The 21,683-nt window shown below is 36.8% G+C and overlaps 1 protein-coding gene and 1 pseudogene across 11 annotated transcripts in view; one reads left to right on the top strand and one right to left on the bottom strand.

The window, feature by feature from the left end:
- add1 (adducin 1 (alpha)) overlaps nt 1–18,693 on the top strand; it is a 45,650-nt gene extending 26,957 nt beyond the window's left edge. For 3 of the 11 annotated variants that reach the window (XM_051678141.1, XM_051678143.1, XM_051678144.1), the window contains 4 exons: nt 3,645–3,801; nt 4,657–4,938; nt 9,623–9,703; nt 16,800–18,693. In XM_051678141.1, coding sequence (XP_051534101.1) covers nt 3,645–3,801; nt 4,657–4,938; nt 9,623–9,703; nt 16,800–17,095 — 816 coding nt within the window. In that variant the 3' untranslated portion in view covers nt 17,096–18,693. Of the gene's footprint in view, nt 1–1,555; nt 1,640–3,644; nt 3,802–4,656; nt 4,939–9,622; nt 9,704–10,602; nt 10,638–16,799 lie in introns of those variants that run through there. The other 8 variants (XM_051678140.1, XM_051678142.1, XM_051678149.1 and 5 more) reach the window with 6 other exon arrangements.
- Nucleotides 17,931–21,328, bottom strand: LOC127428496 (E3 ubiquitin-protein ligase TRIM39-like; annotated as a pseudogene).
- Between the last annotated feature and the right edge of the window lie 355 nt (nt 21,329–21,683).

Here is a 21,683-nt window from a genome sequence, read left to right as displayed (position 1 = left end):
TCAGAATCTGTACATCACTATAAAAGGAATAACCTTGCTATTAAAATGGATACAAGAAGGGATGTTGTGATAATGTGGCTCGGGTATTTTAATCATACTTGGAAATCCCACATATGGCAATGAACAGCGCTTTAGTAATTGTTTCATGTCTGTCTGAATTAGCACTGAGTGCCTGCTTAAAAACGGAAGTGTGATACCAGCGTAAATGATTAATCATGTATCGATGTATTACTATAACGGCATTTTAATGCCATTAATCAAAGCGCATTATTGACGCTCGCATGCTTGATAGATTACAGCTGCGCAAGGATATAGGAAGAACATGCGTGTGCGTTTTAAACCCTCGCTTGCATTTTTTACATAAATTACCAGTATACGGCACTCGCGTTGAGCAATGTCGGCAAACGGCCTGTATTGTAAAAAATTTTTGACCATCGCTGTTGTAATTAACTGCAAAAGGAAAATGTTTCCAGAAAGGAGAAATGCATGGGGCTTCTCTCAGCGAATAGTTTTCTCCACTTGCCATTTTCAACTACACACAACGTGTGCAGAACTGTGATGTCATCAAGTTGACCCACATGAAACACAAGCAGAGCTTATGTATCTACAGGTCCATACAGGTGCATTAGCGGAGGTTGTAACTGTGCCTGTATATTTGACGCTTTGTTTCCTTCACCAAACCTTGTGCTTCAGATGCGTTATTAAACTTGAGGTGAACCGCGGTGCCAATGCTTACCGAACCGTACGGTTCGTTTTTTTACCGAGAACCGTTACACCCCTAAAATATATATATACATATATATATGTTCTACATCTGTGGCATGCTACTAATTACTTTAGATAATAATTTTGTATAATTTAATGAGGAGCATTTTTACAGTATATACACTTACACAATGGATGTCAAGTAGGCAACAGCATGAAAACATGGTTAAAAAAGACGTCAACCTAGAGTTAAGTGCAGTTTGAAGCCCATATAAGTGTATTTACTGTAAATGAGAGAGACAAGTCGCAATTATTTTTTGTGGTAATTGGCAAAATGCAGCAAATGCTGTCTATAGACATAAGTTGTAAATAACCTGCAATATTCCTTTAGTATGTTTTCAGCAAGTTTTGTGTAGGAGCAGCAGTATGAATCTGTGTGTGGTTTGACTAGCACACATATTTTTGGTTTCTGGTGTTGCAGTGCATGACTTTGACCCATCTGAGATCACTGTCTCGCTCCAGCCTGCCCATACGCTTCTTTAAAAAAAAAAAACGCTTTCTGCATATGTGTGTGAGTGTGTGAGTGTGTGAGTGTGTGAGTGTGTGAGTGTGTGAGTGTGTGAGTGAGTGTGAGTGTGTGAGTGAGTGTGAGTGTGTGAGTGAGTGTGTGTGTGAGTGTGAGTGTGTGTGTGAGTGTGTGTGTGTGTGTGAGTGTGTGTGTGAGTGAGTGAGAGAGAGAGGTTTTCTGCTTTGTATGCATTGGTTCTGGCTTGCTTCATTAGTGTGTAGAACTATGGTTTGTGCGAGAATGAGGCGGGTTGTGCACTGCTCACCAGATTTACTGTTGCAGGATGCTCCTCTCTCTGACTGTACGGACTCAATTGATGGCATTGACCCTTCAGAGAGCTTTAGTCCTGCTAGGTCTATTCGAAAGGTACATCCTGCGAGCTTCAGACCACACATAGTTTCGTTACTCTGCCTATACACTGAAACAAAGAAAGAGAAAAAGAAAAGCTTGAACTTGAAGAGTCTCCACTGATGAATTCCACTTAATTCCTCTTGATATTCCTCAAAGTAGACGCAGTATTTATTTTGACGCAAATGAAAAAGAGGCAGTGAGGGAGAGAAGTATTGTGTGTACTGTCTTATGTCACGTCAAATTCTCACAAACCATCTTTTTGTCCACTGGAAATTTGTGAAAATGTATTTTAAATGATTCGTCAGCTGTACGACCAACAACAAATTAAAGAGACTGTACTTCAATCGGGGATGCAAACTCCTCAGCTTTCGGTGAAATTCTGCATTTTGCAACCAAATTTGGTTCGTTTTGTGATTCGTGCAGATCCGAAGAGTTTTTGTTTTGGGGGGTCTCCTGCATGATTGATTACAGCAGCGAGCCAATCGCATGCTTGGCTACAGCAGCGCCTGCACAGTGATTATGCGTCTGACAGGAATAGAGCATGAAGGGCTCTGATGGAGCGGCACTCGTAAAACTTCTCATTTTAAAAACAAAGTGCATGTTATTCTTTCACTTCGCCATTGGCATGTGAGTCTACCTTGTTCATCAAGGAGAGAAAATGTGTAAAAGTGACTGATGTTAATGCACATTAAGGGGCCCTCACATGACTGCTGAATACATTGAAAATGTATTCAAATGCTATAAAATGACTGAAGGACATTATTGAAACTCTTAATTATTATTAGGCTATTATTGTGGTCTTTTCTGATAAAAGTCATGCTCAGCAGTTTAAATACTATAGGAAAATGATAGGTCTTATAATGGTTGTTCTTATAATGCTTAAACACTATAAAGTCTCTTGGTAGATTTAGGTCGTGAAAGACTCAAAATGGTTCAGTGAATCATAGCACATTTGTCGCCACTTAGTGTCACCTCCAGAAGTGGTCACTGATCTATTCAGTAAATGAAACTGAATAATCTGTGAAAAAGGAGCAAGCCACACTACCCTTTACTTTTGCAGCTTATTCTGCACAATCGTGCAGTTATTTAGCTATACTTGAATCATTAAAATAGCTGGAATTGATGCTTTTAGCTTTTAAATATACCCAGAAACATGTTTGTAGACCAGTGATTGTCTCACCTTTTTTGCCCCTCATGAGTTTGCATCCCTGTTCAATAGCTGGATTTCCATCCAACTACTTCTAAGCGAATTTTGAAGTTGCGCAAATGAACCTCAAAGGAAAGTTAATGGATGAGGTGGATTTCCTGAAGTTTAGCATAAATCAAAATGAAAATTAAGGTGATGGAAAAAGTTTATGTGCATAAACAATGATGCGTTATGACCATTTGAAAAGCGTGATAGCAATGCGTTCATCGGTTGTGCGATAGCTTGTGTGACTGGCCCAGTGAAAGGCCCGACCATGGTACACAATTCTTCAAACATAGCCCTGGTTAGTCGAAAATCGTAAACTTGGGTCCTCACAATCTGAAAGAACTGTTTGAGCGTGGGCGCTTCCAGGCATATTGAGGCTGGTGGTGTATGAAAATAGCCATTTTAAGCCCTCATTTTGTGAGCAATTGCAAATTATCTCGTTAGCTAATGCTGTGATTTATACAGGGAGTTTTCTAACTCTGAACGTAACGAAAGTATTGATTTTAAAAATTAACAACAGAGCCCAAGAGATTATTTGACTGATATGATAATCCACACAACCAAAACTGAAGTAAACTTAATGCAAAAGTAAAAGACTGATCTTTTAGGAATCCGTATCGGGACCGTTCAGATAATTTTGGTAAAATCGATATTTTTGACCAGGCCTAGTAAATATGGCGTCTACTTTATGGTCTGTCACAAGAATTTTGAGGTCCAGGAAAAACATTTTTTTTTAGATCATTTTTTAGTTTTTTTGTCAACCAAAAGCTAATTTCATTTTCAACACAATAGCAGTGTTTAAACTTTGTCATTGTTTTGTCCTCTTAGGGGGAGCTAGTGACCGCATCTAAAGCCATTATTGAGAAGGAGTACCAGCCACGTGTCATTGTCAGTAAAACTGGACCAAACCCCTTCAACAAGCTCACAGATCAGGAACTGGAGGAGTACCGAAGGGAAGTGGAGCTCAAGCAGAAAGGCACGGAAGGTAAGGGCAAAACAAATGTCAACAATCAACACATTTCTTCCCTTAGAACCCAATAAGAATGCTGCCTTCAAATCACATCCTAGGACTTTACTACTTACGAGTTCGGTAAACTTAATTATGAGCATGCAAGTGATTTTGGTCTGAGCAAAATGGACATGTTGGGCAATTTCACCTCTTTCTTTTTCAACTACCGACAATAACAATGTACTCTAGGTGTGTAATTGATGCTTTTGTATTTCATCAGGACTTGCATTTTCATGCAAAAAAACCCCAAAACAAAACATTTTTTATTTTATTTATTTATTTAGTTATTTAGTTATTTTTGGGTCCTGCACCACATTTATACATTTTTGGATGTGCATGCCTTTTATAAAAAAAATATATATATTTTTTTTCATTTTCATTCTGCCACAGAGAATAAATGTAGTTTGGTTGCTCAACCTGCCGTTTATGAGTATTTGAGTAATAATAAATTGCATAGTAAATTTTCAACTCAATTGCAAGTTTATTATCAATGCTAATTTGCTTCTGTCATGATTTCTTTAACTGACATGAAAAAAGAAAATTTCACACCGGTGTTCATGTGTGCTTATCTTGTCAATTTGATCATTGTGACATGACTTCAAGGCAGTACAAGTGTTTCTGTTAGTGGTGTGTACGAATGTTGATTCACCACATGTGCAAATATTTTGAACTAATATCGTTAGCGTAAAAAGGGTCGAACAAACCATTTTACCTCTTCGCTGCTGTTGAAAGTGGTTAATTGCAAAGTTTTCCTCTGCACATGAATACGAGTTCCTGTGCAGCTCAACAGCGCCCCACAGGTCTGGAGAGAAACTGTTGTATATAATCCAGCACAGGTTGAAGAGTCGGTCAACACTCAACTCTCAGGCCCTGAGGAAGTCCAGACCCCCTCAGACGTCAAACAGGAGAACGAGGAGACTCAGGCCACCATGGCTCCACCGCCCTCCATAATCCCCAGTCGTGACACCGAATCCGGGTCTGTGTCGGGTCAAGCTAGTCCATCAGATCCTCCCGAGTCCCCTCATAAGGAGTTCCACTGTGCGGTGCTGAAAGCTCTGGGCTGTGACACGGAGCTGACCGCACTTGAACCCGGACAAGATATCCTGGCCGCAGGTACCGCCTGCAATCTACTGGGCTTCTGCCTGAGGAAGGCCTTCTAAGTGGGGTTGATTCTGACTTTGTGGTTTCTCTTTTTATCGTCCTGTCACCCCCTGCCTAAATATCTCCATTTCTGTCCTGGTTTTGAATCTTGGTGATCCACGATACTAGGGCTGGGCGATACAACGAATACCCACGATGTAATCTTATATAAAATAAAAATAAAAACCCCAGTTTAGGGTGAAGTAAATAGAACAGAATCTTTAATCTTATTATCCTGAAAATAATAATAATTCAGTATTACATTATATTAATAAACTTGACTGGGTTCCACAGTAATAATTAAGTAGTATGCAATATTCATCTGGTTTCCAGAAAATAAGTGAAGTAGTTTTGCACACCTTATTTATTCACAAAGAAAAATGTTTTGGTAAAAATATATGAAGGTAAATAAGATTTTTATTAAGCCGCCATATATGATTGTATGTTAAATATAAGCATGCAAATCAGTGAAAATGATTACATTTTACTCTCCCTTGTGCTGATTTATTGAAAAACTGTGGGAAACATGTCATCATTTTTAAATAGATTTGTATTTATTGCCTTGGAAATATTAATTCTACATGGCTACAGTGGCTGTTTAGATGAAATGATGGTTCCTCTGTTTAAAAAAAAAAAAAAAAAAAAGGCACTTTTGTGCTATTTCAGAGCAAAAACATAATTATCGAGATGTATATCAAATATCGTCAGTTTGCTGAAAAATATCGAGTTATAAATTCTGAAGCCATATCGCCCAGCCCTACACCATACCTGTCTATACCCACCCTAGCCTGCGCCCATCCCTCTACTGTCAACTACCCCGTCTCAGAATCACCCTGATCTGGAGCTGTAATCTGATCTGTAAACAGACTGTTTAACCCTTATCCCCTGACAAACTGAAAATCATTGGCTCACCGGTGGGTGTCTCACTGTCCTCTGAAATATGTACTTCTGGGGTTCGTGTTGTTACTCTTGTACTAATAAACTCATCTTTGGTGTCTAGTTGAAGTTTCTGAAGCTGAACTGATTTTGGCTAAATGTTTTTTGTGGTGATGGTGAAATTCCTCCTCACATTGTTTGTTTGTTTGTTTGTTCTTTTTCGTTATTTCCTCATTGTTCAGTCCATCCAGGATTTTGCGATCGCAAGAATTCTTGCAAATTCAACCGATCTCCGCATTGTTTGTGGTAGCTTGCAATTTTATATAATTTCCGTTATTTTTTTGCATAAACCGTGAATCTGAGGTATTCCCATCGATTTCCTCCGTGTTTGACAACGGCAAAAAAAGTGCTTACAGTACAGATCTGATAAATGGCAATAGATGCTAAACACTTTAATGAAATATTTGTTCATATATGGTTTTCACTGATATAAGAGTGTCACATACAGTGGTGTGAAAAAGTGTTTGCCCCCTTCCTGATTTCTTATTTTTTTGCATGTTTGTCACACTTAAATGTTTCAGATCATCAAACAAGTTTAAATATTAGTCAAAGATAACACAAGTAAACACAAAATGCAGTTTTTAAATGAAGGTTGTTATTACTAAGGGAAAACAAAATCCAAACCTACATGGCCCTGTGTGAAAAAGTGATTGCCCCCTAAACCTAATAACTGGTTGGGCCACCCTTAGCAGCAACAACTGCAATCAAGCGTTTGCGATAACTTGCAATGAGTCTTTTACAGCGCTGTGGAGGAATTTTGGCCCACTCATCTTTGCAGAATTGTTGTAATTCAGCCACATTGGAGGGTTTTCAAGCATGAACTGCCTTTTTAAGGTAATGCCACAGCATCTCAATAGGATTCAGGTCAGGACTTTGACTAGGCCACTCCAAAGTCTTCATTTTGTTTTTCTTCAGCCATTCAGAGGTGGACTTGCTGGTGTGTTTTGGATCATTGTCCTGCTGCAGAACCCAAGTTCGCTTCAGCTTGAGGTCACGAACAGATGGCCGGACATTCTCCTTCAGGATTTTTGGTAGACAGCAGAATTCATGGTTCCATTTATCACAGCAAGTCTTCCAGGTCCTGAAGCAGCAAAACAGCCCCAGACCATCACACTACCACCACCATATTTTACTGTTGGTATGATGTTCTTTTTCTGAAATGCGGTGTTACTTTTACGCCAGATGTAATGGGACACACACCTTCCAAAAAGTTCAACTTTTGTCTCGTCAGTCCACAGAGTATTTTCCCAAAAGTCTTGGGGATCATCAAGATGTTTTCTGGCAAAAATGAGACGAGCCTTAATGTTCTTTTTGCTCAGCAGTGGTTTTCGTCTTGGAACTCTGCCTTGCAGGCCATTTTTGCCCAGTCTCTTTCTTATGGTGGAGTCATGAACACTGACCTTAACTGAGGCAAGTGAGGCCTGCAGTTCTTTGGATGTTGTTGTGGGGTCTTTTGTGACCTCTTGGATGAGTCGTCGCTGCGCTCTTGGGGTAATTTTGGTCGGCCGGCCACTCCTGGGAAGGTTCACCACTGTTCCATGTTTTCGCCATTTGTGGATAATGGCTCTCACTGTGGTTCTCTGGAGTCCCAAAGCTTTAGAAATGGCTTTATAACCTTTTCCAGACTGATAGATCTCAATTACTTTCTTTCTCATTTGTTCCTGAATTTCTTTGGATCTCGGCATGATGTCTAGCTTTTGAAGATCTTTTGGTCTACTTCACTTTGTCAGGCAGGTCCTATTTAAGTGATTTCTTGATTGAGAACAGGTGTGGCAGTAATCAGGCCCGGGTGTGGCTAGAGAAATTGAACTCAGGTGTGATAAACCACAGTTAAGTTATGTTTTAACAGGTGGGGCAAACACTTTTTCACACAGGGCCATGTAGGTTTGGATTTTGTTTTCCCTTAATAATAACAACCTTCATTTAAAAACTGCATTTTGTGTTTACTTGTGTTATCTTTGACTAATATTTAAACTTGTTTGATGATCTGAAACATTTAAGTGTGACAAACATGCAAAGAAATAAGAAATCAGGAAGGGGGCAAACACTTTTTCACACCACTGTATATGTACACATTTCTATGGAGCCTCTTAGAGGACAGGGTGGGAAATTTCCACCCTGTCCTCTTAGGGGCTCCGTATATTTCCAACATATATTTCAAAATATAAAAATGAGCAATTGTCGTATACTTAACATGTATTATTTCCAAATACTTGTGGAATTTGAATGTACATAAATGCTCAGATATATTAACTATAATTGTATATGTTCGTATGTGGCCATATATCAGATTTATGTTTCAGACAAATAATCGCAACAACCATAATTATTGAATCTTCATTTGGGTTTTTAGTTTATAGATTTATTGTAGGTCCATTTTAACCTTAGAAAAGTTTTCTTGAATTGTCTGAAGCAGAACATTTCATATCACAGGTTTTACCTAAATGTGTGGTATTTTTGTGTGTATGTATTTTTTCCCTTGCTTACTGCATATTCAGTTATTGTGCACTAAAATATTTACATGTAATTGCATTTACACCATCGTTGACACCAATTACACCGGTATACAATGATGCTTTGTGATCAAATCACAAAATTGCATCGCAGTATTTGAGAAAAGCTTCATTTTGGGCCACAATAATCAGGGAAAAGTGACTCAAAATCCTGGTTGGACTGATTGTTGCTTTTAATTGTCCTGTGGTTTTTCCATATTGTAATTTTATAATTATTTGGACACTTTTACAGTTTCACAGAATGACTATAAACTTGTCATCAGAAAGAATCAAAATGATTTGATTTATTTTTTTTATCCCCTTTTTCTCCCAGTTCGGAATGCTCAATTCCCACTACTTAGTAGGTCCTCGTGGTGGCGCGGTAACTCACCTCAATCCGGGTGATGGAGGACAAGTTTCAGTTGCCTCCGCTTCTGAGACCGTCAATCCGTGCATCTTATCACGTGACTTGTTGTGCATGACACCACGGAGACTCGCAGCATGTGGAGGCTCATGCTACTCTCCGCGATCCACGCACAACTTACCACGCGCCCCATTGAGAGCGAGAACCACTAATCGCGACCACGAGGAGGTTACCCCATGTGACTCTACCCTCCTTAGCAACTGTGCCAATTTGGTTGCTTAGGAGACCTGGCTGGAGTCACTCAGCACACCTTGGATTCAAACTCACGACTCCAGGGGTGATAGTCAGCGTCAATACTCGCAATACCAAAATTATATTCAAGTCAGATGTTACGAGACCTCTCATGGATGGCAGAAAATTTCAAAGATTTCCATTTAAATGCAAAATGGCTAATTTGATCATGCTTTCATCACTAAAAGCGTGTAATACTTGGGCTTCGGAAACAACCCTAAAATGTGACCTGTATGTATGTCACGATTCAATACATCACAATGCATCTAGGGGTTGCACGGACCAGCCGGCTACTCGATTAGTCAGTTGTGCCACTAGTTGATGTGTTGGGTCCGTGCCGAGTACTCATGATTCACATGATTTCAGTTGTGCTTGTTCAGTTGCCCTAAATGCATTACGATATTAGGAAAAATGTTAGCTTGAGCGAGAGTGAATCTGCCTCATCAGATTCAATCTTTCAAGGTGTATGGTGCCTTTATAAAAGCAATGCCACTTTCAGAATTTGTGCCTATTTAGACGACCTGCTGTTTCACACATGAAGACTCTGCTGTAATGATGGTTCTGTTCTCTGTAGGTCAGACAGAGGAGATTGAAGAGGGCAAAGTCCCCAGTGCCACCTGCACTCCCCCCAGCTCACCTGTGCGTGTAGAGGAAGGTACGTTTATCCTGACAGATAGGGTCTCGGAGCATGAGCTCGTTCTAGTGGTTGATATCTGCAACATATTGGCTAATGTCTGTCTTAATGTTTGTTAATTAACATTTTTAGACATTTATTGCTGTTTGTAATAAGACCAAAGGGCACCATTCATATATTTTGTTTATTTAAATCAGAAATTTGAAAAGAATGTTTGTTTTTTTTAATCGTTATTGCAACATTATCATGAACTTTTAGTGTTTCCATCAGTAGATCAAAGAAATAAACATAAATAAAATATTTATTTAAATGCAGCAGTATCATTTCAGGTTGCTAATCACTTTTCACTTTTTTTATTTTACCCTTTTGGTCTTTATTACTATGGATTACACCCATATTTCCAACATATGAGATCCTATAGTGAGGTTCTAAAATAAATGACACGTTGTAGGTAAGGATGCACCAATATAGAAATTTTGACCTATATGATATTATAATATCTATATGACAAATAAAAATATTATTCTTTATGTAAACCGATAACAAAATAATGGCTATCTCTAGAGATATATATCTCTAGTTGTAATCGATGTGTAGTAGTTTAGGGTTCTGAATGTCATAATAGATTTAAATTTAGAATGTGCTCTTCTGAGCGCTGTTTCTTTAAATTCAGGTGTAATCCGAGATGAGAAATGTCTTTAAATCACTTGTCTTTTAATGTTGTCATTCACCCTTCATGCTCATATCTCTGGGGTCTTTAAGAATGGCTCAGCAACCATTCTTTACTTCTGGTGGTTTGTGTGTGCCTGTGAAGTTTCTGTTCGTTTCTTTTTAATTTAACACGGTGGCTGTGATTTGACCTGCATAGATATTCTCTCTCTACTTGTGCTTTTTCTTCTTCGTGGCTGCGTCACAATCAGGAGATGGGAATGCAAAAGAATACCTGTTACCATAGTAAGTAAACATGCTTGAGTTTGCTGTTTCCCGCTGCACGGCTTCACTTGAACTCACTCCTTTGCTTTTTAACTCATCTTCCTGTTCTCGCTGTACCTCTTTAGAGCTGTTTCTGTTTGTTGTGAGGGTTGATTAGCGCTGATCTGTTTCAGACAGCATAACTTATTTCAGTTTGTCATAATGAGACATCTAAAAATGTGATTTGATCAACAGAACAGAAACAGTCTTTGCCCCTTTTCGTGAAAAGTAAAATAAGCTTTTGTTCCCATATGTTTTTGAAGTCAACAGAAAATCTAAATCAGCTCTGTTTACATTCTTAATGCACGCTTGTGGTCTAATTATGTATAATTCATCAGTGCACATTATTCTGGTAATCTTTCGTCAAAATGTAGTCATTTGCTCCACCTCTAAATCGACTTTCCTTTTCGGCCTGTTAACTAAGAGCTATTTAGACATAGTTTTATCTGATTACCAAGTAATTAGTTACTGTAATCTAATTACTTTTTGGTCAAAGATGTGTAACACATTACATCTTAAACTCTTGCAATCAGATTACAGTGTCTGACTTTTAATTAAGGTAACTGCTTTAAGTACATTACTTGGTTTACACATTTCGCAAATAGTATTGTTTATGCGTAATGCATTTAAAATATGAATTATGTTCAAATGTACGTCTGTTTGCGTTTCTGTCAAATTTGAAGGGCGTGTGAAAGTTGCCGAGGAGGAAATATAGACATTATTTTGAACTCATTGAGCAGAAAAACAAAAAACATTCTTGTGAAAAGTGTTTTAGAAAGTAACTTAAAAGTAATTTGATCACTTTTTTGCGAAAGTAATCATTAAAGTAATTTGATTTCACTTTTAGAGAAGTAATTAGTAATTTGTATTTGATTACTTTTTGAGTAACTTTCCCAACATTGGTTGCATGTAATGCAGCCTTTCTGAATTTATTGCAGTAAATACTGTGTGTCGGTGTTAATATGTTAAAATAATAAAGGTTACGGTAATAATGGCAAATAACGATAGATTCGAAAAAGCAGCGTTATCATTTGGGATGCGTAGATTCAGTCAGAGTAGTTACCACACACACATTTCTTTAGAATATTGTGCACCTGTGAATCGTACACATTTAATAAGAAAGTTTGATTTCATGTTGACTTTAAAATAGATAATGATAAAATAAAAAGATGTGATTTGATTTAAAGATGCTGTCTGGAGTGCAGTGAGATCACCTAAGCAACAAATATCTCCCTAGAAACTTCTGCATTCTTCTTCTTTGGACTTCTATTACAATAATAAACAAAGGTTTAAAACATAAAACTTGCTATGCGATCTAGTATTGCTTCAACACACAACAGGTAATGTATGAAGATTACATTTCTGATCTGGTTCTCCATTCAAGGGCAGAACATTGTAAAAAATCTCTTTTGTTTGTATTTATCTGTAAATGCTATATATGTCTATAAAATGCTGCTTTGCGGTTTGAAGCATACAGTTGGGTCAGCTCTTTAGATATGTGATATTGTTGACAGTCACATATATATGTCTTTACCACGTGTTTTTGTTTGTTTGTTTGTTAACTGTTCCCAGTAAGAGCTGAAAGTTGATGTCTCTTAAAATATAAATGTCTCATTTATTAATGTGTGTCATACTTCAGTGTATTTGAAGAACTGAGACTGATTCCAGTTTGCCGCTTATCTGCATGAGCTTCTCTCAGGAGATTGTTTGGAGATCAGCTCTATTTTCAGACTGTTTCTAAGAAAACAACTGAATAAGTTGTTAAATGATTTTGAGGGATATTATGATATGAAGGTTAATGTGTTAAGTAGGGTATCACGATACCAATATGTCAGTAGTCGGTACCAATACCAGTGAAATTTCTCAATTCTCTACATCAGTTTTCGATACCAAGAATGCGCACAGTTACCTAAATGAGTCGTTACTACTGGTGCTGAAGAAATTTGAGTATCATTATAGTACCGGTACATTTGACAAACCTAATATTAAGAAATTAAATATATCTGATGATGATTATTATCAAATAATTTGTGTAAGCTTCTCAATAATAATCCAAGCAGTGGGCTAAAACACTGCTTATATGCAAATATTTAATTGTAGTAGTCTGTTTTTGTTTAGTCATATCTGTTTCCCCAAACATTTTTATTAACAGTAATAATTTTTTTACCTGCAAAAAGTTTCCATTCCCCCACAATAAATTTTGCGTACTCCAGCAATTAGTTTTTGCGTTTCCCTGCAATAAGTTTTGCCTTACCTCGCAATAAGTTTTACGTTCCCCCGCAATACGTTTTGCGTTCCCCCACAATAAATTTTACGTTCCCCCACAATAAGTTTTACGTTCCCCCGCAAGTTTTGCATTCTCGCAATAGTTTTGTATTCCCTTGCAATAAGTTTTGCGTTATCTCTCAATAAGTTTTGCGTTATCTCTCAATAAGTTTTACGTTCCCCCGCAATAAGTTTTGCGTTCCCCCGCAATAAATTTTACGTTCCCCCGCAATAAATTTTACGTTCCCCCGCAATAAGTTTTACGTTCCCCCGCAAGTTTTGCATTCTCGCAATAGTTTTGTATTCCCTTGCAATAAGTTTTGCGTTATCTCTCAATAAGTTCTGCGTTATCTCTCAATAAGTTTTGCGTTATCTCTCAATAAGTTTTGCGTTATCTCTCAATAAGTTTTGCGTTATCTCTCAATAAGTTTTGCATTCTCGCAATAGTTTTGTGTTATCTCTCAATAAGTTTTGCGTTATCTCTCAATAAGTTTTGCGTTCCTTTGCAATAAGTTTTGCGTTCCTTTGCAATAAGTTTTGCGTTATCTCTCAATAAGTTTTGCGTTATCTCTCAATAAGTTTTACGTTCCCCCGCAATAAGTTTTGCGTTCCCCCGCAATAAATTTTACGTTCCCCCGCAATAAGTTTTACGTTCCCCCGCAAGTTTTGCATTCTCGCAATAGTTTTGTATTCCCTTGCAATAAGTTTTGCGTTATCTCTCAATAAGTTTTGCGTTCCTTTGCAATAAGTTTTGCGTTATCTCTCAATAAGTTTTGCGTTATCTCTCAATAAGTTTTGCGTTCCCCCGCAATAAGTTTTGCGTTCCCCCGCAATAAGTTTTACGTTCCCCCGCAAGTTTTGCATTCTCGCAATAGTTTTGTATTCCCTTGCAATAAGTTTTGCGTTATCTCTCAATAAGTTTTGCGTTATCTCTCAATAAGTTTTGCATTCTCGCAATAGTTTTGTGTTATCTCTCAATAAGTTTTGCGTTATCTCTCAATAAGTTTTGCGTTATCTCTCAATAAGTTTTGCGTTATCTCTCAATAAGTTTTGCATTCTCGCAATAGTTTTGTGTTATCTCTCAATAAGTTTTGTGTTATCTCTCAATAAGTTTTGCGTTATCTCTCAATAAGTTTTGCGTTCCTTTGCAATAAGTTTTGCGTTATCTCTCAATAAGTTTTGCGTTATCTCTCAATAAGTTTTGCGTTATCTCTCCATAAGTTTTGCGTTATCTCTCCATAAGTTTTGCGTTATCTCTCCATAAGTTTTGCGTTCCCTTGCAATAAGTTTTGCGTTCCCTTGCAATAAGTTTTGCGTTATCTCTCAATAAGTTTTGCGTTATCTCTCAATAAGTTTTGCGTTATCTCTCAATAAGTTTTGCGTTATCTCTCAATACGTTTTGCGTTATCTCTCAATAAGTTTTGCGTTATCTCTCAATAAGTTTTGCGTTCCCCCGCAATAAGTTTTGCGTTCCCCCGCAAGTTTTGCATTCTCGCAATAGTTTTGCATTCCCTTGCAATAAGTTTTGCGTTATCTCTCAATAAGTTTTGCGTTATCTCTCAATAAGTTTTGCGTTATCTCTCAATAAGTTTTGCGTTCTCTCAATAAGTTTTGCGTTCCCTTGCAATAAGTTTTGCGTTCCCTTGCAATAAGTTTTGCGTTATCTCTCAATAAGTTTTACGTTCCCCCGCAAGTTTTGCATTCTAGCAATAGTTTTGTATTCCCTTGCAATAAGTTTTGTGTTCCCTTGCAATAAGTTTTGCGTTATCTCTCAATAAGTTTTGCGCTATCTCTCAATAAGTTTTACGTTCCCCCGCAAGTTTTGCATTCTCGCAATAGTTTTGTATTCCCTTGCAATAAGTTTTGCGTTATCTCTCAATAAGTTTTGCGTTATCTCTCAATAAGTTTTGCGTTATCTCTCAATAAGTTTTGCGTTAAGTTTTGCGTTATCTCTCAATAAGTTTTACGTTATCTCTCAATAAGTTTTACGTTCCCCCGCAATAAGTTTTGCGTTCCCCCGCAAGTTTTGCATTCTCGCAATAGTTTTGTATTCCCTTGCAATAAGTTTTGCGTTATCTCTCAATAAGTTTTGCGTTATCTCTCAATAAGTTTTGCGTTATCTCTCAATAAGTTTTGCGTTATCTCTCAATAAGTTTTGCGTTCCCTTGCAATAAGTTTTGCGTTCTCTCAATAAGTTTTGCGTTATCTCTCAATAAGTTTTACGTTCCCCCGCAAGTTTTGCATTCTAGCAATAGTTTTGTATTCCCTTGCAATAAGTTTTGCGTTCCCTTGCAATAAGTTTTGCGTTCCCTTGCAATAAGTTTTGCGTTATCTCTCAATAAGTTTTGCGCTATCTCTCAATAAGTTTTACGTTCCCCCGCAAGTTTTGCATTCTCGCAATAGTTTTGTATTCCCTTGCAATAAGTTTTGCGTTATCTCTCAATAAGTTTTGCGTTATCTCTCAATAAGTTTTGCGTTCCCCCGCAATAAGTTTTACGTTCCCCCGCAAGTTTTGCATTCCCTTGCAATAAGGTTTGCGTTATCTCTCAATAAGTTTTGCGTTCCCTTGCAATAAGTTTTGCGTTATCTCTCAATAAGTTTTGCGTTATCTCTCAATAAGTTTTGCGTTCCCTTGCAATAAGTTTTGCGTTATCTCTCAATAAGTTTTGCGTTATCTCTCAATAAGTTTTACGTTCCCCTGCAAGTTTTGCATTCTAGCAATAGTTTTGTATTCCCTTGCAATAAGTTTTGCGTTCCCTTGCAATAAGTTTTGCGTTCCCTTGCAATAAGTTTTGCGTTATCTCTCAATAAGTTTTGCGCTATCTCTCAATAAGTTTTACGTTCCCCCGCAAGTTTTGCATTCTCGCAATAGTTTTGTATTCCCTTGCAATAAGTTTTGCGTTCCCCCGCAATAAGTTTTGCGTTCCCCCGCAATAAGTTTTGCGTTCCCCCGCAATAAGTTTTGCGTTCCCTTGCAATAAGTTTTGCGTTATCTCTCAATAAGTTTTGCGTTCCCTCGCAATAAGTTTTGCGTTCCCCCGCAATAAGTTTTACGTTCCCCCGCAAGTTTTGCATTCCCTTGCAATAAGGTTTGCGTTATCTCTCAATAAGTTTTGCGTTATCTCTCAATAAGTTTTACGTTCCCCCGCAAGTTTTGCATTCTCACAATAGTTTTGTATTCCCTTGCAATAAGTTTTGCGTTATCTCTCAATAAGTTTTGCGTTATCTCTCAATAAGTTTTGCGTTATCTCTCAATAAGTTTTGCGTTCCCTTGCAATAAGTTTTGCGTTATCTCTCAATAAGTTTTGCGTTATCTCACAATAGTTTGCATTCCTCCCTCACAATATTTTGTTTCCCCGCAATAAGTTTTGCGTTCCCTCGCAATAGGGCTCAGTAAAAATGGACTTTGTGCACATGGTTTTTAGACTGCTGCACGTGTTCTGCAACATTAGCGTTTACGATTAATTGATAGTTTATTAAAAAGACAAAATCAATTGTGAATATTCCCTATAATTGGCATCTGTAGTTTGCAAACTAAGACAGTTTTTCAAGATCTAACTTGAAACGTTCTGTTTGCACAGACAGTGAATATAACTCATTTTTGTTAAGTAATTGCTTTAGAGTGCAAGGGTAGCCTGATGAAGCAGTTTTATAGTTAAAGGTGTAGATTTGCATCTATATCATTAAATTGGTGTGGCATTACTGGGATTCGAGTTTTTTATTGGTGAGTTTTTCAGAGGTTGTTGCAGAAATGCTTGTTTTTGTGTTTTGTGCAAGTTGAGCTGAACTGTTGAGGGCTAAATTTCCCCCTGGATGCAAAGCTTGGCATGAGCCAACTTACTTTTATTGTTTTACTCCACTTTTTCCCCATCCAACACAGAGGCACAACAGGATCAGACGTTCAAAGACGAGAGTGACGCCGCCACTTTAAGACAGACCCTCCCCGATCTGACCCCCGACGAAGCCTCTGAAGTCTTCACCCTCCCTGCAGAAGAGCCCACCCCCGGAGAGACAGACTCCACCCCTCAGGCAGAGGGGGAGGGGCCTGTTGCCGGTGACGATGCAGCGGGAGATCATGGCAGTGATGAATCGCCCAACAAATCGCCCTCAAAGAAGAAGAAAAAGTTTCGCACCCCATCGTTCCTAAAGAAAAACAAAAAGAAGAGTGAAAGCTAGAGAGGAAGAGTGCTCAGGTGTTTGGCAATACCCTTCTTTGAATCTTTTTTTTTTTTTTATTGTGTTTGTTCACATTTAGTGTGTCTTTGTTTTTATGAAAGGGTCAGATTGTTTTTATTCTTTTAACAGTTCTTTATTAATGCTGGCTGACTAGTAAAGTGCTCTTTGCGGCAACGTGCGGCTTGTAAGGCATGAGCTCACACTCTGATGTCATCATTATCTTTCCTGTTTTTTTATAAAGAAAAACATGAAATATCTGAACATGAATAACCACTATAATGTATTGGGAATGTATCAAATGTTATTTTAAGGAAAAAAAATGAATTAATAGAGTTAAAGTTCCTCCTGGTGTTAAATTAAGATTGTAACACCGCTGCATGCTTCAGATTTATCAAATCATGTCTATAAACATTTAAAAATGGATGACCCAGAGTGTAACAGCCCATGTATTAATAAAATACAAAGAGTCACAACAGATCTCACCTGACCAGGTTCACAAGAGTGCAAAAGACATATTTACGATATTTGACATTGAATGAATATTGAAATAGACTTGTAGTGCTAAGAGAAGAATCTCTCAAAACTTGACAAGAACATGTCCAAGTCATATTATACCCCAAAATAAAAAAAATAGATTTTTATTTTACTTAAATGGTAGAAAATTATGATATTATTTTTTTCATTGTGATTTTAATTTTCATAACATTTAAACACATTTCCCCCCAAATTCCCATTACTGTAATGAAAAGGAAATTATGTGTGTGTATATATATTATATATATACAAGTTATTATTGAAAGTATTTATACATAATGGTAGTATTTGTTGTACTGCCTTTAAAAAAAAAAAAAAAAAATGTATTTCAGTAATGAGAATCATCACTGAAAATAATGGGAATTAAAAAACAAAACAAAAAAAACACAAAATCCAGATGATGTTTGGTAATGAGAATTTGCTTGGAGAATGTGCTTAATTGTCATGAAAATAATGTCACAATGCAAAAAATCCTTCTGGTCTAAATCATCTTCAGTATCTTAATGCAAAATAGTTTTTCTTATTTTTTTTTTTTTTTTGGTTTCCTTTTGACTTTGGGGTGAAATGTGACCTGGACATATTTTTGTGGAATTCTCCCCAAAAATATCAGTTTCTGTAGATTTATATGTTTGCATATGACGTTTGCTATATACCACAAAACATTCTTTTTAAAGGTTGTTTTAAAACTATATGTGAGTTTAATCCTGCAGTAATATGAATTAAATGTTTGCTTTTATATGTGTATTTTAGTTTATTTTTTAGCTGTAAACTGTCATTTAGTTTATTCTTTCAAAACAATGTCAAGTAACTTAACAACACTGTTGTAACAACTTTAAATTGTATTTCTGACACTATTAAACATCCTGTGTAGAATGACAGACAAACCACTTGCTCTGTAATCCAGGTTTCATTCAGCTACTGATGAAATTCATTGAATCATTCTGAATGACCACATGTATCACATTCAGATGGACGTTTAAATAGTGTTTCTATAAGTGAATCTCATGTAGAAGTGTCTGACTCATGTTTTACCCCAAAATAAATATATTTAGCATTTAATTAAATTAGACCTATTTTTTTTAGGACCATGAAGATTTTTTCTACACCCTCGATTATCTCATTGCAACAATAATAACAACAACAAAAAATCATAAAACCATAATGCAAGAAATCTGATTCTCATTAGTGTAACAGTAATGAAAATCATGCTTTTCATTCAAATCAGCTAAAAATCAGCACAGCAAATACTATAAACTTTACAAATATATGTATTTATATTTACAAATGTGATTGTCATGAAATAATGTCACAATGCAATTTTTTTAATGCAAAATATAATTTATTATTTGATTGTAACAAATTCCTGTTGAGCTTAAAAGTAGTGAAATATTAACAATTTTTAACATTGATTGTGCAAAATAGCTTTTTGGCTTCAAACCGACATTTCTGGACAAATGTGAAGCACGCAGTCCAGCTCGGTTTAGATCAATATAAAGTCTGAAATATATTCTGCTCACTAACAACAACAACATAAGAGTTTGCTAAAGGACTGCATGACATTATGGGCTTCTATCTTGTGTTTGTCTTTTACACTTCTTCTGAACTGTTAGACTGATGACATTACTCAGATGTGTTTATTTGAATCTCCTTATTTACAGTTTCATACATGCAGCTTATGTTCTGAATGATATTCTCACTTTTTAAAAGACAATTGTATGTAATACAAATCTACAACCACAAAAAAATTAAATAAAAATTATATTATATATATATATATATATATATATATATATATATATATATATATATATATATTAATGCTACTGTTTATTTTGCAACCATGAATAAAACTCTTTAAAATGCTTGATTTAATTATTTGTTTTCTAATGGCAAAAAAGCAAGTGAAGGACTTAATAGATGGTTACAAAATAAATGCAGCCAAAGCAAACTTGTTCAGACTTTGTGTGCTTTAGAGACTCGTTTAAGACACAATTTAATGTCCTATTGATTTATCGAGTCTTTTTTATGTAGTTCACTTGTAAGATCAACAGAGGAGAAATGTTGCAGCCAACACTGAACAATGGAAATACTCTCTCAGTAAATGTGTGTGTGAAAGTGTGTATGTGTGTGTTAGTGAGAGGATCAGAGAATGACGGTTTTCCTCCGTCACAGTTCAGATGAACTCTGATTCTCTGGAGTTTTCCTTTCACTGAGACATGAGGTGTTTGCTCTGGTGTTTCAAATGCACCATAGGCCCCAGAGTCCACTCCTGGATCTGAGCAGATTCTGTCACCACACCCAACATCCAGCATGTACTGTCTCCAACCTGAACATCCCAACAGTGAATCCCTGAGTTAAAACCCTCTGAACCCAGAAAACATGCATACAAACCAAATGTCTCTGTATTATCAGGAAGCAGCTGTTTCTCTTCACTGAATCTCACACTGATCAGATCATCAGACACGATGAGATTACAGTGAGCAGTGTTGGGGTCCAAAGTCACTGGAGCTGAAGAAAGAGGACAGATACACACTCAAACACACATCGATAAGACAAATGATCATTATGAATTCACTGTTGTATTCTCAGCTCACTGTATTCAACATTTTCCTGCATCTTCTGTATCACAGTGAACTTCAGGTTCCTCAGATATTTTGGGACATTGATCAGAACTCCTGAAATGTTCTCTGGATCTGCTGGTGTACACGGGGTTCTGAAAAACATTCAGGAGTCAGTCATGTTGATTTGGGTTCAGAACCGAGGGAGAAACAGGAAACACAAACCTTCTCATTGTGCTCTTAAAGTTCTGTAAAAAGAAAGAAATACAGATTATTCATCCAAACTGAATTTGGTTTTAATGTCTGAAACTGACATTTGTCTCCAGTATAATGAATATTGAAGTTGTATAAATGTTCATTGTTTCCACCTGTAGGAATGAAAGATCTTCAGCTGTCATCTGCTCCTCTATGACTCTGATTGTGTGTGAAAGAGATAAAATCTGTCTGCTCATCTTCTCAATCTTCTCCTTCATCATCTGACTCTTCTGCTCCTCTTCCTCTCTCAGTGCTGTTATTCTGGCTGCCTCTTCATCATGTAGAAACTGGTGAAGTTTCTTAAACTCCTCATTAATCTTCCTCTCTGTGTGTCGAACTTGAAACTGAAACAGGAAGATATAATGGCAAAACTTGGCCGATTTCCAGAATTGTGATGTTGCACAAATGTAAATGACATTGTTTAATTCAAACCTTAATGTGTTCTGCAGTTTGATCCAAATTCTGTTTAAACTCCTCTAATGTTCTCAGTTTCTCCTGTAAGGGTTTTAGAGCAGTTTTGAGTTTCTCCTGAAAGAAATCAACATGTTAATATAAACAGTTGTTGCTTTCCAGCCCTGTTCTGATTTTAAACCTGGTAGAATTTAAATTAATCACTTGTTTGAGAGTTTTTGCAGTTTAGCGATAAATGTTGTCATCTGGTTGATATCTAATTTTAAAATAGCATTCAAACCAAAAATAATGTGTTTCAAACATAATAATTTACATTAGATGATAGCAAAGTACATTTGTTTATATAGCCTACATCTTAAAGTATGATGTGTGTAATATTTATTTACGGTATGTAGTTAATTATTTGTCATTGTGTCTTAAGAAGTTACAATGTTGTGATAAATGTGAGTATAATTTATCTGACCTTGTTGTCCATTACAGCTTCATGTACAGGACAGAATTTGTGATTTATGTGTGCTCTGGCATCTCGACACACCAAACACACTGCTGTTGATCATCGAGACAGAAGAGTTTGAGTTTCTCCTTGTGAAGATTAGAGATCACTTCAGATCCTGGTGAAGATCTTTGACTTCTGTCCTGTAAGAAGGTCTCACACAAGTTCTTCAAAACTACATTTACTGGAAGAATTTCCTTTGACAATCTTCTTCTGCAAACTGGACATTCTTTAGATCCTTTAATTTCCCAAAACTTCTGAATACAGACTTCACACACACTGTGACTACAGGACAGGACAACAGGATTTTTTAAAATGCCACAGCATGCAGGACAAG

The sequence above is a fragment of the Myxocyprinus asiaticus genome, chromosome 38, assembly GCF_019703515.2.
Source record: "Myxocyprinus asiaticus isolate MX2 ecotype Aquarium Trade chromosome 38, UBuf_Myxa_2, whole genome shotgun sequence".
Classification (NCBI taxonomy): Eukaryota; Metazoa; Chordata; class Actinopteri; order Cypriniformes; family Catostomidae; genus Myxocyprinus; species Myxocyprinus asiaticus.
The sequence above is the reverse complement of the archived record's forward strand: the minus strand, read 5'-3'. Positions and strand labels throughout refer to the sequence as shown.